The sequence below is a fragment of the Carya illinoinensis genome, chromosome 10 (genome assembly GCF_018687715.1).
Source record: "Carya illinoinensis cultivar Pawnee chromosome 10, C.illinoinensisPawnee_v1, whole genome shotgun sequence".
Taxonomy (NCBI): domain Eukaryota; kingdom Viridiplantae; phylum Streptophyta; class Magnoliopsida; order Fagales; family Juglandaceae; genus Carya; species Carya illinoinensis.
The window spans coordinates 39,265,921-39,283,362 of NC_056761.1; the positions used below are offsets into that span (position 1 = coordinate 39,265,921).

Here is a 17,442-nt window from a genome sequence, read left to right on the forward strand (position 1 = left end):
AGAATACACAAGGCTAGGCCTAGATCAGAAGGAAAGAGCTGCCTTAATATGAATGAAAGAAGGCACTCCATAATAACTAACAAGGTTTAGTGGGTTGCCTATGAAATATATAGAGCTCTGTGACTCAAATTAATAAGGATTTAGAAAGCAGTTACTCATCTCATCGTTCTTGTCTAGTACTAGTAGGAATGCAAGTGAATGAATCACATCCCTAGCGAGTGAAGTGCTTACGCCCCTTTAGAGAAAGGGGCGCGCTAGCACTTTAATAATATAATAGAAAGGTTAGGGGGCTGAAAAGGGTTCATCACTGTAGTAATCAGATGAACTGAGTTGTACCTGTTCCGATTCAAAATGACAAAAGTACAAGGGCAAGATTCTCTCAACTCTTCAGCTTAAGAAGGGCCTTCGAAAAGGGGAGTTAACCTACTTGACCACATTATGGGTTGAGTCTAATGATAAAGATCACAGCTCTGCCCCTCCACAAGTGCTCCAAGTGCTAGATGACTTCAAAGATGTGATGCCAACTTACGTACGTCTCCTTGAACAAACAATCAGGTATACAGCACCACGTATCTCCCCCTCTTTCTATAGAGGAGAGATAAAGAAAAAAAAAAGATATAGTGATCGCACTCCCTTCCCTTCTTTTTAATTTAAGAGGGTTTGACTTCAAACTAATTTGTGGTAGTAGGTATTGGCTATTTTATTGGTTTGCCTCAGTTGCGACTGAGCTTACGTTGGTATGGAATCCCATAGCGAGAGTACGTGGATAATCAAATATTATAGGATGGGTGTCGCGTCTCTCACTCCTCCGCCTAGCTATGGCATATACTAAAAAACAAGTTGTAGGGGGTGAATGTACCAAAAAATGAATTCAAAGGGGGGTCTTCCCTTCATTCCTTAGTCTAGACCATGTCTGCTAAACAATCTCAGTACATATGGTGCAAGATGATTCCACATATCGAGGTCAGAATGGATCGAGTGTTTTCATGTCGGGAGTTTTTAAGAACTTGCTCCCTAGTCACGCTCTAGTCTCAACATGCTGGGCCGAGGAAGTGTCTGATTTCCAGCATCCCTCAACTGCTAACACCCCATAGGCTAAGAAGCAAAAGGAGGAATCTGCTTGAGGAGGGGCTCACGTCTAATTAACTAGTTGGTGAGACAATAGCTTACCAAGGCGATAATCAGTAGCTTGTCCGAGAGGATGATCAACATCATGATATGGAAAGGGTCAGACAAGATTAGATGAACCAGCTTCTTCCCTTCTTCCCCCTAGGAAGCAACTAGATTAGCTGGTGGCTAATCTAGTTGGTTTACAAAAGAGCCCGTGACCTCCATTTCCCAAGAAGACTCCAGAAGTATGTCGATCTCGGTCGATGTCGTTTGAAGTCCACAACCATGGTCTGGAACGGTGATCTGGTGTCCTTACGTATGTTTATCTCGATAAATAGGAAATAAATACAACAAATATAAATGGAGAATAAGACACTGATTTATATGATTCGACACAGAGCGTATGTCCACAAATCATTTGAAGGTAAATCCATTATAAATAGAAGTATTTTACAGTCTCTCATAACTCAACGTACAAATGGGATTGATGACCCCGATTACCTGGAGAAAATAAATAAGACTAAAGTTTCTGTCCAGAGGTTGAAGAAACTCTCGCATTAAGTCATCCCCCAGTCCTCTTATCTAAGCCGATCCGATCCCTTTTATTGGACTCTATCAGTGGTTGATGAAAATTTCAGCTTTATATCACTTTACTACCCACTTTTCGTGCCTATCCTAGCTTGGTTTGCTCATGTTTGCAACAAAGCTGCTTGGTTAGCCACAGCTTTAGAATCTAATGAAAATTGGAATAAAACTAGTAGGTGCCGACATTATTCTTGTATGTCTAAAATTTGAGAAGAATCAAGTGCTCCTTGAGTACGCTGATCAACACTCACGTGATTCAGTATACCAGTCACAAGAGATTTGATCTTGTTGGATTTCCAACCAAACATGTAGCCATAGATTTTATTATAACATTTATCAATAGCATGACCTGTGTATCCACATTGACTACAGATCACTTTGTACTTTCAATTTGGTTTTATGGCCTCCCAGTGCCCTTTACATTGGAACTACCAATTCTGGTTCTAGAAACCATAGCAGTGGCTATGTTCATATGTTGTGTGTTACCAATTAAAGAAACTTCTTTGTTTTTCTTCTTGTAGAATCAATGAGAGCACATTATTAATGTAGGGAAAATGATCCAGTAATAAGATTTGGTGAGTAAGTGTCATTAAGACCCATCAAAAATTGCATTACATACTATTCTTCATGATCTTCTACTAAGTCTTCATAGATGCACATCCACATTATGACAATGGCTTAAAACTCAATAATTCATCCCAAAGCCGCAATAATCAATGACAGTTTTTTCTTGATTGTGTGCGGAAAGAGCTTTTCCAAGTTGAAAAACCTAAGGAGATTACTTTGGGGAAATCTCTCATGCAAATCTTTCCACACATCAGTTGCAGTTATCATATAAAAAATATTGGAAGCTATCTCTTTAGAAAGAGAATTTGTAGGCCAAGACAGTACCATGCCGTTGCACCTTATCCAAGCATGCACCAAGATATCATTAGCATCTGGCTTTCTTAAAGTCCCTGCTACTAACGTGATTTTGTTCTTGGCATTGAGGGCTATGGACATCGAGTGCTTCCATGCGTGAAAATTCTCTCTAGGAAGCTATTGCAAAACAAGCTTTGTCCGTGATTTTCTCCATAGTGAAGGAAATAGTGACTATATACACAAAAGAAAGAGAAGAAGTCACCATATGAAGGAATAGGAAAGAGAGGAATTTACAAAATTATCATCCGCAAAAGATGCCGTTTTGATACCATGATAAAACTTGGACAACCACTGTAGCTTAGTCCAAAAACTAGAGAGTAGAAACAAAGAGAGCAGAGGAAATAAATATAAACACGCAATTGATAGAGAAACTTTTGTTGTATTGATGATGTGAAAAATGGTCAATCTAAGAATACATGTGTAGCCTTTATATACAAGTGATGAACTGAACAGGGTGGCAAGCGAAAGTGAATAAACGTGCTGAAATTACATCATCTTATTCTGATAGCTTCTGGAATCTTTAGGTAGCTTCTAGTATCTTATGGCAAAAATTAGACAAAAAAACTAACCAGATCATGTATAAAAGAGGCAAAGTTGTAATGCTTTGTTGAGTAATAAATTTTAAAAAAATCTAATTGCAAGTATAATTGTACACTAATATGTATACCAATATAATGTGATTAGTTAAAAAATAAATTTTATTAAAAATAATGCTAATTTAAATTTTGAACATGAATTAGTCAATATTAGTATGCTGATTAATACGCGAATTTGCTTGTACGTAACAAAACTAATAAATTCTACGTAGATAAGGTTTTGAGCATGTTTATAAGATTGGAGCAAATCTCTATCTTTGAACCAGTTTTAAGATATGAGTTAGGCTTATGAATTTCTTTACAGTATCAGAACCTGTCACAGGACAAATGGGTTCACACTACTTATCTCGTAACAAAAACTAGAAAAAAATAATAGCCTGCACGTGATGGAAGATGTTGAAAAATAAATTTCACATTGCATGTAGACAAAATCTTGGTCATGTTTATAATGTTTAAGCAAATCTATATCTTTGAATCAGTTTTAAAAAATGAGTTTGACCCATGAATTTATTTATCCTACAATGGAGCAATGTCTGAGTTATTTCTTCATATATGTTTTTATTTTTATTTGTATGATTTTGGGGATGAATTTAGGCCGAGAGGCCGGATCCATCATCTTCTCAAGTCGTCTTTTTCACCAGCACCAGGGGTTGGGTGCCATGCCGCCACTGTTAACAAACAAAATAGCTTTCAAAGGATTTGATGGTGAAATGAATAGTTTGTTCTCTCTCTCTCTCTCTCTCTCTCTCTCTCTCTCTCTCTCTCTCTCTCTCTCTCTCTCTCTCTGTAAAGCAACGCTCACTTTTCACTGCATGATACCAAAACACCATGTAATGTGAAAAGGGTCTACATCCTACAATTACCAATCCAATTTTTGGGTTCGAAATGAGTGTTTGTTTGGGTCCGCCCAGATTTCGCACTAAAGTCGCACCGAATATTCAACATTTTGCCTTTCACATCTCACATTCAAACATGCACTTTCCGCTTTCTAAACGACACAAGATTGTTGCGAAGCATCCATCTACATTTATCCATTGGCATCTACGGACGACGTTTCAAGGATAAGGACCCACCATCATCAGGATGCTCTATTTTATATATATATATATATATATATTCACTAAACCTATTAACCTGGTTCCAATTATAGTCAGTCCTGTAGTACTTTTACTTTGAAGATTCGGAATTTCACCGAAAATAAAAGATTCAGGATGCCAGCGTGTGACCAAAAGCATGCATCTTTCCTTAACTTCTAAACCATTATTAAGGAAAGATGTCCTTCCTTTCAAATAAGCTGAGCAATCAGTATGAACATCGTCGTGTAAATCAAATGCCTCATAATCCAGTCAAGTTAAATGCTTCTCTGTTTAGAAACTCTCTGTTCCTATCTTTTCTTTGCATAATTCTTATTCCATTTTCTGTTTCATCAACACTTCATAAAATCGCTTTATTGTATTATATGACATTCTTAATTAAATACTAACAAAAAAAACACCACATGTAGATTAAGAAAAAGGACAAAGGTTACAATATAAAATAAAATAAAAGACATACAAAATGCTTAGAAAAATAAAAAAAATAAAAAAGCATACAAAAATGTTACATTAAGGAAAGGTTTACATACATATTTTGTACGTGAAGGGAGGGAGAGCTAGCCCCTTTATTTTGTCATAGGGCTACCTACATCTATTTAATAACCAAAGCCAAGTCTTTTTGTTTCTTTTTTTTTTGACATTTTGGATGTAGGAATGCATTTTCTTTCTGCAAATACTTGGAACTTTCAAGGAAAACGCACAGCTCAAAACTCATAGAGCAAAACATCGTCGTCAAAGTCAACCGGCTCCACCATAAACCTAGACATCACATCCCCGTTATCGGACTCCGACAGGGCCGTGATGTCGCCTAATGAATCAAACGCCGTCCGATCGGGGGACACGAGAAAATCTGACGAGAATGAATGGTTGTAGGTGATATCATCATCGTTGCGGGGTTTGTCTTCCCTGTGCTCCTGCTTGATTGGTTGGACGGTTGAGAAAAAGGGGCTGTCGTGTATGTTGGTGACGGTGCTGTCAAAACTCAGCAGATAGGGAGAGGGATCCAATATCAATTCTGGAGCTTTGCGTAAGGTTGTACATGTGTGATTCCCAATATATGTGGTCCGGTACTTTGGGGGTTCCTCTTGGATTTTTTGCACATGTTTGGTTGCTTGGCATCCCTGTTCATATTTGTGAGTACATCTGTAGTAGTTCCTGCCAACAAATTGTGCTAAGATTAGAACATTTGGTACAAAGATTACTACAGACAATGAGATTATAAAACGACAAGAAGTGATTTTTGTTCAACATTAAGCAAATTATTTCCCAGAATTAGCAGAAACAGCGACATAGAGACAGATTTCTATAATTGGAGCTGGATAATTAATGAAATAATACCTTGGGAATTTGGCATTGAGGATCACTTTTTGTCCGTATTTTCTCCAAGCAAGGCCGTCATCCAACAGAGTAGGAGTGTCTTTTGTCCACGACTGTGAATCCTTCCTGCAGCAGCGTAAGAAATTGCATTTATTTGTCAGAAAACTTAAATATATATTTATAGGAAAATCAGATAGACGGTTAGAAAATTTAATTTTGGAGAATCAAATAATAGATGATGGGAATTGTGTGACCTTCTCTTATAGCATCCCCTGCGATCCTTAAGGCTAGAGAGAGTACTACTCCTACAGCTACCTTCGGAAGATTCGGTGGACAAGGGGGCCGGGGCAGGGTTATAATCGGGAAGAAGCAGAGAAACCTCGTCGTCGGAATTCAAAATGAGAAGGCTATTATGGAAGGAATTGAGGATTTTGGCGAGAAGATCATTGGCGGCGGCGGTGGAGACATCTAGTCGGAGTGAGGTATTGAGGAGAGAACGTAGCTGAGTGGCAAATTGACGGCCTTGAGTTAGTTCTTCAATGGCTCTTTCGGGTTTGGAGGGTAAGCTCTCCGTCAAAGAACAGCACTCCATTTCTGCGTCGCTGTGTGTGAGAGAGAGAGAGAGAGAGAGAGAACTCAGGAGTGAGGGTGATAATATTGTGCCTGCCGTGTGATTTGGGGGTTGGGAGAGGATGACGATAATTAAATGGGGTGTAAAGGAAGAGAGAGAGAGAGGGAAAGAGACAGAGTCAGGCGCAAAGAAATTCAGAGGAAAGTTGTTGGGAAAATTCCTCACGTTTTGATTTTGAATTCAGACCCAACTCCCAATTTAGAGCAATTTTGTTCACTGTCTGTGTTTGATCCAAAAGAGTGGTAGGCGCGTGCAACCTAGAGGCCGTAGGTAATGTGGTTTTGGCTCTCTGCGAATTTTCAACGATGTCATGGAATGATATCACGGGGTTGTCGTCATCGGCCAGCCACGTACTTTTATTAGTTGCAAATTATATATATATATATATATATTTGCCGCCCCACACCACAAGTGCAAGTGCTTCCCCGACATTTCCTTATCATTTATTTGTATAATTTATGCAAAAATAATTATACATAAATTTTTTATTTATTAAAACTCTACAAACGAAAAGACGGTTGTGACCTTGAAAGCGTGGCTGGTTGACGAGGATACCTCCGTTCGGGAGAAGGGGGGGTGATTGTGGTCAATAGGACAAAAACAATTGATGCTTTAAAGAGAAGTTGGAAAGTAGTAGTGTGGATGCGGGTGTCGGTCTTGACTCCTCTCCTGAAATTGGATAAGCATTCCGTACGTGTTTGAATTACATAAGCAAATATAATTTAGATTAATAGTTTATAACTTAAAAAAATAGAAATATTTCAATTATGAAAAAATTATTTATTATTTAATTATCATATATTTAAATTATTTTTAAATATATTACATTTGTTTAAGAATAAATTAAAAAAATATTTTATGAAGTAAAAATGTCGATTATTTAAATTTTTAAATAAAATTATAATCATATCTTTTAAACTTAAAAAGCTATAACTATCTTAAAGTTATATAAATATTTTCGTTTACTAACAGTCTTTTTAAAATTTAAATAATATTTTGTATTATTCAAAAAAATATATTTAAAAAAAATTAAATATATTTTTTAACTTATTCGAGATTAAAAATATTTTAATATATAATATTTAAATAACTTAATTTTTTTTGTTAAAGAGCTTTTAAAATTGTTTAAACATTTTGATTACTTCTACCACAATCTCAAAGGGGCCCTTAGTGGACTGGGGAGTGATTGTGTGTCGTGATGGAATCACCCTTCATGGACGGACCTCCTCCTACTCCTGGATAGAAATAATAAGTAAATAGAAAGAACTCAAAAAAGATTTATTGTGTTTATATTACTTCCCCAGTGGGAGGGAGAAAGAGTCAGATAACATGGGTGAGAAGCAGGGGTTATGGGATGCATATCAAATTCATCACCAGTAACAATATATATATATATATATATATATATATATGCATATCAAGCAATCCTTCCCGGGTGGCTAAGTATCTTTGGGGCAAAAAAAAAAAATTGGAAGAAAGGGCCAGTCTGAACGGGGTAACATTTTTATGGTATGTTATTGCACCCTGTCCAACTGATAATAAATATTCTATCGGATTTTATAAGACAGAAACGTAGTCCATGCCACATACAGAACCAGCACATTGGAAGGTGGGAATATTGACCGGTTAATGTAATAAAAATTGTACTCTTCTACATCAAAACTGCTCCTAAGGCTGTCAATCTCCACTTCCGCCTCCATCCGCGAGGCGCATGAGCCTAGTGCATTTTCATGACCCTGTGCTCCATATCGAATCCGTCCATCCTCAACCCTCCACTACCATCATCAGCACATGAGCCCATGCGTCTCTATGGCCGTGTATTTTGTCCACATTTGCCTCCAAAGCCATTGGACCCATCCTATCTATATCATATTTTTTTAAGTTCCCAATTTCTACTACTGACGATCTAGAGGAGAAAGAAGTCAAAAACTCTATCCAATTCAACACAACAACCAATTTCTGGGCCTTTACACAGCCCCTTAAACCAATTTATCCGTTTGCTTAAAAAATAAATAAATAAAAATAAAAATTAGCCGTTAACATTTTCTTTTTTGCTTTAATTTCACAAGCTATATGTGATGGGTCTCCAACCCCCTTTTCTTATATCATTGAATCAAATTAATGTATCTACGAATTTAAAAAACAATCACGCGCGCAAAAGTCGAAGGGCTAGATAGACTTGACTTGGTCTCCTGAAGAGCATGATCGATGGATCCAGAAATGGCTGACCATAATCCTTACGTGGCAGCCTGTAATGGGGGATTTACGCCATACTAGTGGCTCTCTAACTGGGGAATTCTAAGGCCACACTTCTTGCACACTTTCTCATTCATTCTAAAGCAGTTAAAGTCAATCGTAATCTTTACACAACCATAATGTCCCCCTCCTGTTTTGTTTTGATCATTTAAAAAAAAAAAATCCCTATTTTTTGGAGGACCATTAACATCATGATAAACTTCGAATCACCACCCTGCAATTTTATTACCGCCAACATCTGCCCCTGTATAAGCCGACCATATTGCTTAAGGTCCATCTTCAAGGGCTCTCTCGCCTACTTTTACAACATATTTTTCCTCCCTTACCGGCGTCCTTCTAATTCTTCAACCACCACAGACTCTTCTTGGCATCAAATCTGTTTTCTATCCTCTACTGGTTAATCCACTCGTTGCCCAACTCCGATTGTCCGTTTTCCATGCCTGCGGTTGGTTTCCACAACCCATCTGGAGAATGAGAAGCAGAAAACATTGACAAGTCATATAATTATATAGTACTGGTAAGCATGAAGTAATGAGCAAGTCAAAACACAAAAATTGGCAACATATCATTTGCACATTTGGCAGTCTTTTTTTATCAAACAACCCTATATGCCAATCCTGTAACATCTAATAAAACTTGTAAAACACAACATTAAATTCATACCGGGGCCAGCAATAGATATGAACTCATCCATTTGTACTCTTCTGTCACCAAACCCAAGCAAGGTTCCAGTTCCGCTACAAGCCCAACTTGATAGTCTTTGCAGAGAAGATAAATCTATGTCTCCTAAATTCTTTTATACTATTATTACTTACTATTAGAACTAGTTATGCCCCAGGCAAATGGTTCAGTTGGGATTTTACAACCATAAGCAATTGCATGGACTATGGGGAAAACATCAGAAAAGTTAAAACACATTATCGTTAAATTTAACAACCAATCTCTGCTAGAAAGCCATTTGACGGATCACCCCAATGGAAGCCCTCCAAAATGAGCCTCATCTGTTTGAGGTTCGAAGCGTTTAACTGGAACTGTGATCTTGCTTTAACCCCAAATAATTATGTCGTCTTAGGATCTCAGCTTCTCTAGCTATCTGGATATCTGAAGGCCAAAAAATCTGATGTACAACTTTGAAAAGAAAGCGAGGGAGGATTGCTATAACTATGATAAGCAAAATGGTGAGCCAATACGAGGGCATCTTTGCCAGATGATAAATTGTCCTGCCAATGATTCGGAAGAATATTAGCTCTGTTCTAGAAAGCTTTGAAAAATAAGATCACTTAAAAGTGTAATGATAGATGCTAAAACTAACCAGTAATTGGGAAAGACTGGTATAGAATCCAATACCACCATACAGGCATATGTGATGATTATTGATCCCCATACTGCAACATGAGTAAACACTTCCCAGCGACGAATGTCCATTGCCAAGTGTATATTCACAAGAACAACAACTGCAATGGTCCACAAACTGCCCATGCTCCATATGTCTATTGAGCTTTCCTTATAGGTGAACAAGGGTATGTAGAAGAGAACAAGACTCTGCCACAGTGTGTCAACCATTGTGATCCAAAAGAGACGCAAATTGTAAGCTTCCTGTCTATGCCCAGCACCATAGAGTTTTGGATACCGTAATAGTGTCTTATGGCTTAAGTCTTTGTCCAGCATGCCAACAACAATAGTAGGAATAGAAGTGTAAATAACCGAATAAAATACACTGCTCCAATCTGTTAATGCAGAAGTTGTTGAAAAAGCTGTACATAGTATATACCTACAAATGCAAAAGAAAATCATATTAATTTCAAGAGAAGCGATATCTAAGCTACAATATTGGAGTACTACCCCTATGACCAACCCCTAACATGGAACCTTAAGAGTATAACGACCATTTTGGGGAAAAAGTTATTTATTTCAGATTTACTAATCCTTTCCTGGTAACCAAATTGGGCAAAAATAGATGAAACCTCACATCATCCAATTCTGATATTTACAAACCCTTCCATAATTGTTTCATTTTTATCTTTTATTGTTGTTAAACAACAAAGTGATAAAGAATTTGCAAAGGTTTCTAAAATCTAGATTCAATCTTTTCTAAGTTCTATGCTTTCCAAAGTAAAAAAAAAAAAAACAAAAACAAAAATCTAGATCTATCCTTTATTAGAATCAGAGGGCTTCAGTAGCCAAGGAACCAAAGCCCACATTGAAGTGCTCAAGTCCTGTTTTTTTTTAAAGGGAATCTTTGTTCTCTATTATAGTGGGGAATGGAAAGATGATTTTGCCTAATTGTGCCCAATCACTTGGATCTTGGAAATTTATTATCCATATTTTATTTATTTAATTTTTATTCAATGCTATGTCAGGGGAGAGGGGATAGAGATAAAAACTGATAAGATTTGGCAGATAAAGGGTTTTCCCCCCAAGTATGAAGTATATACAAAGCAATCCACTGGTAACAAAAAGAAACCGTGCATACCAGAATAGCATCAATACAAAGACAGCATTGCGGTAAAAGTTGTACAGAACCAAGTAACCAACACGCTGATAATTCCAATGTCCATGCACTAAAAGTAATCTCTTCAAAAACCGAAACTGTCCCATAGCAAAATCTGATGCCATCACTGCTTGACGGCCTTCCTGACCGCATATTCCAACACCAACATCCGCCATTTGGATCATTGAAACATCATTGGCCCCTAACAAATGTCATCAGTCAGAAAAATGAAAGAAGAATAACACAAACTGAAAATTTCTTGATTTTACACACACTATGTAGCAGCCACAAAAACTTGTTGAAAAGAGTATGTATAATAAACTTAATTACTCAATTGAAAAAATAAATTAGAAATTATTGTTATAACAACTCACCATCACCAATAGCCAGCGTCATATCGTCAGTGCGACTCTTGATCATATCAACTATTCCAGCTTTTTGCAAGGGTGCAACACGACAGCATAGCACAACCCTACACGAAGTAGCAAGGTCGAAAAGCTGTAGGGAGATGGAAGTAAATTTTAGTAAAACTCATAGATGCAAGCAAACAGGATTGTAAGTGCTTAAAGAAATTCTTGTATGAAAGTAAAGTTGTATCCAAATGATAAGGACAAGCAGAAACAGCTAAAAAATACATATCACGAGGCTACAAAATCCTTTATGAAGGGGGAAACAAAGTGTTCTTACCTCAGATTCCAGATCCTTTTCCAAAATATAAACCAAACTGTTTCCATCAATTATGAGTGCTAGTGGCACGCTTGGGACTCCATCTTCCTTACCTGCATACCATTGTGGCACATTGGATGATTTTGTATTGACTGGTACCTTAAGATTCCCTGTTTCAGCATTCTTGTTACATTTCAAATTCTGATTTCTTCCATTCGATGATTTCACACCATATTTGGATTTAGCATCAGCCAAAAGATTTCTGCACTCATCTTCAGAATTGCCATTTATAATAATTTGCTGCATATCTGAGGTCAGGAGTTTGCAAGAAAGACCAATTGAAATTGCTGTTTCTTGCTTATCTCCTGTCAGAACCCAGACCTTGATTCCAGCTTGCCGGAGAGCCTCAATGGCTTCCGGAACACCATCTTGTAGCTTGTCCTCAATTGCAGTAGCCCCAAGAAGTTTTAGGTTGCTTTCTATAAGAGCTGCTGTTTGACGTAGTTTCACCACTCTGTCAGTCAATGAAGTGCTAGCATCCTCATACCTGCATTGCCAAGTCTCGAGCTCTGTTTCTGTAAGGTCCCTGGCAGCCACTACAAGTGTGCGTAAACCTTGCGATGAATATTCACTCAGATGGCTTTGAGTGGCATTTGTTATATGATCATCCATCTCGGTGCCATTAGCTAAAATGCTAAACATAGAAGTATCAGCCCCTTTCACCAACACCTTCACCGCACCATTAGGAAATCTGATAACAACAGACATTCTTTTGCGTACACTGTCAAATTCATGGAGCCCCAGCACATCCAACCTAGATTGCAAAACAATATTTAGTGAAGTGACTGCTCAAGAACTATACAAGATTTGTTTAGAAAAAAAAAGCTTTGAAGCTAGAATGCAAGCATGTCATCAGTGGGAGGCTTTCTACCTTAGTTTCTCACCATTGACATCAACCACAATATGCCCAGATGTGCGCTCAAAAAGGGTGTATCCATAAGCAGAGGCTGCAGAAACCAGTGCTTGCTCATCAGGAGATTCCCCCTGATAATCAATAGCCTCTACATCTTCATGAAATTCACCATTTATGCAACTGGAAGATGTACCATGGGTAAGAATGGGAATCACGGTATTACATGCAGCCAACGTGAGAAAAAACTCGTGTGCAGCAATCCTTTCATCTCCTACTACATCTTTGTGCAACAATGCCATAAGTGCAGAATCAACAGAAACTTCAGATTTAAGTTTCCATCTCCTCTGGGTTACTGCAAAAAAATTACACACACTCACAAGATGAAAGATCATGCATGAATCTCCCAAATCCACTAAAATAGACAATTTACAGCACTTTCAAAATATCAAATCTATTACACTAGTTTGATCTAGCTTATCATCATGATAAAAATGATGGTACCAAATACCAATAAATTAAAATGTTCAAACTAGTCAAAATATCTAATCAATTTGATCTATCAATATTCAATAGAACAACTGTTCATATTCATGTCTTTCTATTCAAAATGTCATGTGGCATAACTTGATTGGAAGACTCAGACGAAACCTCACTAAAAACTGACACAAGTTTCCCCTGGTGGTAAATACATATATTCCCGTTTCAATTAAAAAAACAGTCAGATGCCACTGAAGCTTCTAGATTATATGGAGAACATACATCTCTATGCACAAGAACATGTAACCTCACCAATTGAAAAAGGAAATGATGTTATCATCTAGCATTTAAGAATTTAGTTTTTTCTGTTTTCATTTTTTATCAAATTCTGTATTGTTTCATTTTTTGAAATAAAATGAAAAAATAATATGATGGAGGTCATAATTTGAGAAAATGGACAAACCCAAGAAGCAATTTACTAAAATTGAATCAAAGAGTGAACAAATAAACATGTAAGACCCAAGGACTGTTTTAGTACTTAACCAACAACATTTCAAACAAACTAAACCTGGTCATTCCAAGCAACTTAGAGCTAGTAGAAAGTGAACTGCCACATCAACCATGTGGAGTACAGACAAGAGGCAGCATGATATAGAATAATAGATGTCTAATATCAAATTAGGGAAAAGGTATGATTTAGGATTTTTTTTTTTTTTTTTTTTTATAAGTAGGTATGATTTAGGTTATTTAACTACATGCTCAAAAGGAAAGACTTGGCAACTGGAAAAGCAAAAAATGTTGGGAAGAGCAACAAATATGGCCCAACACAGTAAACTTGTGATGAAGAATTCTTGTGTCAATGACCCCTGGTTGCATAAGAAGTATCCATTCAAGTTGAGATAAGTCTTTGAGACGACAGCAAAAACTAGCATGAAGAAATAAAAGTTTTGAATCTCAGATTTCATAAACAAATAACAGTGAAACATCCAACCTATGACATAGAAACAAAGAAATAAACTTCATTACAACAATTTTTTTTTTGATAAGTACTTCATTACAACAATTTCAAGCAGCATTCTTTTCAAGAATAAAAAATTGACCAGACTAGAAGCATGATCTTTCACAAACAAGCAAAAAAGTTATAAGAAGCTAAGCACTGTGTCATTACCAGCAATGTTCTTTTCTTGCAGTGAATCCCCCATAAGCAAAGATCCCCCATAATTTTTCCCACATACACTTGCTCTTTGGAATTCCATTTTGTTTTCAGTGAGTGTCCCGGTTTTGTCCGAAAAAACATAGCGTATTTGACCCAAATCCTCATTTATATTCAATGACCTGCACTGGAACCTTGAGCAAGAACTACTGTCATACATATCTTTGTCCTCAATCATGAAGTATGACTGGCCCAAACGCACCAGCTCCATTGTAATATAAAGAGATATCGGAATCATAATCTGAAACACTATAATAGAACTCAGAAAGGAGAAAAAGGTCTCCATAGGTATCCCATAGTATTTGTTTCTCTTCCCATCATCCCTCCCATGTGTGAAGTATCGCTTTCTGTAATAAGGCAAGGTATCAAGCTCTTCATTGTGGCGTAGGAGCCATAGGCCCATTCCAAGGGCCACGACCAGACACATTACAAAGAGAAAAATAGACAACCAAAGGGTTTCCCTGTTCATGTAACTTTCCAACTTGCTTCTCTTGGAAGGGGAGGCTGCACTGTTCAACATTGCTTTCGTTTCCTGTCCGGCATACACCACGACACCTATTATCCACTCCGTGTTCTTCAGCTGACAACCACGCAGAACTATATTTGATTGGCTGAGGGAAAACTTCTGCCCTTTGAACTCCATGTTGGCAGTGAACTCGTAAATGTTCCTATTTGGCTGCTCGCATCTGACGAGCCCTGAAATTCTACCCCCTTCAGATACTGCCAAAGCTGTTTCCTGCCGAGCATACCTTGTCTTCAAGTTCGACTCACCGTCCAAATTCATAGTCTGGATGTAGGCAAGTCCACTAGGATCACTCGTCCCTAACAAAACCATGTCACATGGAATGGTCTCGTTAGCAAGGATTTTCAACACCTCGCCAGCCTGTATCTTCTTCCATTTCTTCAATCGGAATCCACCAGACTGCTCTACCAGAGATTCCCGGTTGTTCTCGTTCCTATCTGATCTGTGTCTTCTCCAATCCTCATACCCATCTTTGATGGCTGTCACACAGAGAACAAAGAGAAGAGGAAAAAGCGACACCGTTCTTCCAAACACCGCCAAAGGTGGCAGCTGGTTGAGAGCAGCAATGGCCAGGAAATACAGATAGGCGAGGCGATGGAATTGAATGAACAGATTCTTGGGCAAGAAAGTTATGATTGTGTACTTGCTCGTTCGAATCTCATTACCTGAGAACTCATACTTGTCATTGGTCTTCCTCGGATCATTTATATAGATTAACCTCGGATTCTCTTCACGCAACAAGAAAGTATCCTCAAACTGCACGCTCTTGTGGCGTACGCTCCTCTGAGACTTATTACCAGAGATTTCAAACGATACCGGATTGGAATTGCAGCTATTATTACTGATGTGATGATTATGCAGCTCCATTGCACCCCCAGACACCAGGCGTCTCCTCCTACCCTGTCTGAGGCATTCCAATGGAAACTGCTCGAAATCTGGAGGCTCCGCGGACTCGAAATGCGGAAGAGAACAAGTGCAATAATCCTCAAGGGGTGGCTGATCCTCTTCGACCGAAACCACGTCGTCTAATAGATTGCACTGAGAGCCGTCGAAAACCGAAGAAGTGAAGGAACCATCGGCGCACAGACAGTTAAAGGAGCCGACTTCACGGAGCGGATGACGATCAGAATTCATAAAAAGGTAAAAATCCTTCCCCAAACACACCAAGACTCCATCAATTCCAAATCCATCTCCGGCGTAAACCGGTGGGACCTCAAGCCCCAAATCTCGTAGTAATTTGACGAAGCTCGAATAATTACGACAAAAAACGAATAAAAAGAATAGCGATGATGATGGAGATAACAGTACGCTTACACGCACGCGCAAAGGGACCAGAAGCTAACAGAAGAAATAGTAACGGCTCAATTCAATTCAATGCGTGGACAACTCCTCTTGATGCAAATAGCAGCAGCCGTGGCCCGTGTATAGGGTTGCCTGGGCAAATGCCAAAACTTAAAAAAACAAGTAAGACAAACTTCGACATAAATCTGAGATGTATCAGAAAATCACTGCCTTTCCGTAAAGCAAATCTAACAACAATTTTTCTTTCTTTTAAAAAATTATGAGAGAACTTGATTTCAGAGACAGGCTACAGAAAGTATGACAGAAATGTGAGAGATTGGAACCAATTGAAGGAAGCAACGAGAAAGATAGCAAAACTAGGAAAAGCCCAAGAACTCGTACCAGCCGAGGATCAGAAAACAGAGAGCCTTATCGTCTAGGAATTGATGAGACGAAGCTGGTTGACGAGATCGGATCGGATCCGATATCCTTCAATGCACTGAATTCGAAATTATGAGGGACCCTGAGAGCGACCGTAGATCGGGCATCTCGCCTGAGTTATCATGAAAAGATCTAGGGCTCGATTCAAAATATAAAAATAAAAACACGAAAAATAGAAAGAAAGAAAGAAATCGAAAAGCTGCTGGGGGTGATTATGTTGAAACAGGGGGAGATCGAAAGGGTGCGCGAAAGCCGAGAAACTCGTAGGAAGAAAATGGAGAGACGGGCGGTAAACCACACGAATATTTTGGCTTTTGCCTGCCTCACTCTACTCACCTCCCCCTTCTCTCCACTATCGTCTCGTCCCTTTTTGGCCTTCACCTTTCTTTGTTACCTGTATTTTTCTTTTATTTTTCTTCTTATCTTTGCTTTTCAACTTCTTTAATTTAATGGGCAGTTTTATTATTTATAACTTTATTGAAGAAAAACCAAAAGATCAAACATTAAGTATACGTGATTCTTTAATACTCCTTTTACAAAATACAAACTATATTTAGAAGTTTTGTTAATTTATTGAAGAAAAATAAAAATATTAACTTTTGAATATTCTAATTCAAAATGAGCTTCGTTAATTTCGAAGTTTTCAACCTCATGTTTCATCTTTTAAGAAGGAGTAATGAGCAATAGTCATCAATACATAATTGAGAATTATTACATATATAAAAAACATTATATTACATAAATATATAAATTAATATAATTTTATAGAATTCATTTAATTTACTTTATAATAAAAATAATTTTATAATTTGATATACCAAATCAAGTCACATCATTTTATGAGTTTATTTTTATATAATTCATTTATGAATAAAGTATTTTTCATATAATAATATACTGTGATTTTATATTTATCTTCTTTTTTAA

At 37.6% G+C, this 17,442-nt stretch overlaps 2 protein-coding genes across 3 annotated transcripts; both read right to left on the minus strand.

Moving 5' to 3' along the window:
- Nucleotides 1-4,692: 4,692 nt before the first annotated feature.
- LOC122278070 (WRKY DNA-binding transcription factor 70-like) lies at nucleotides 4,693-6,314 on the minus strand. Its single transcript, XM_043088153.1, has 3 exons — nucleotides 5,878-6,314; nucleotides 5,645-5,749; nucleotides 4,693-5,461 (listed from the first exon to the last, which is right to left on the minus strand). Exons 1-3 carry the CDS (start codon nucleotides 6,213-6,215, stop codon nucleotides 5,011-5,013), a joined length of 894 nt encoding a protein of 297 aa, XP_042944087.1. The 5' UTR covers nucleotides 6,216-6,314; the 3' UTR covers nucleotides 4,693-5,010.
- A 2,250-nt stretch (nucleotides 6,315-8,564) lies between these two features.
- LOC122278245 (phospholipid-transporting ATPase 1-like) lies at nucleotides 8,565-16,926 on the minus strand. Of its 2 annotated transcripts, none has more exons than XM_043088401.1 (9): nucleotides 16,477-16,926; nucleotides 14,226-16,227; nucleotides 12,599-12,932; nucleotides 11,689-12,481; nucleotides 11,376-11,499; nucleotides 10,984-11,203; nucleotides 9,823-10,281; nucleotides 9,174-9,730; nucleotides 8,565-8,974 (listed from the first exon to the last, which is right to left on the minus strand). In XM_043088401.1, the coding sequence occupies exons 2-8, from the start codon at nucleotides 15,925-15,927 to the stop codon at nucleotides 9,532-9,534; spliced, it is 3,831 nt and encodes a 1,276-aa protein (XP_042944335.1). In that variant the 5' UTR covers nucleotides 15,928-16,227; nucleotides 16,477-16,926; the 3' UTR covers nucleotides 8,565-8,974; nucleotides 9,174-9,531. The 2 variants fall into 2 exon arrangements, with proteins under 2 accessions (XP_042944335.1, XP_042944336.1); XM_043088402.1 differs by having other exon boundaries at nucleotides 14,226-16,244.
- Between the last annotated feature and the right edge of the window lie 516 nt (nucleotides 16,927-17,442).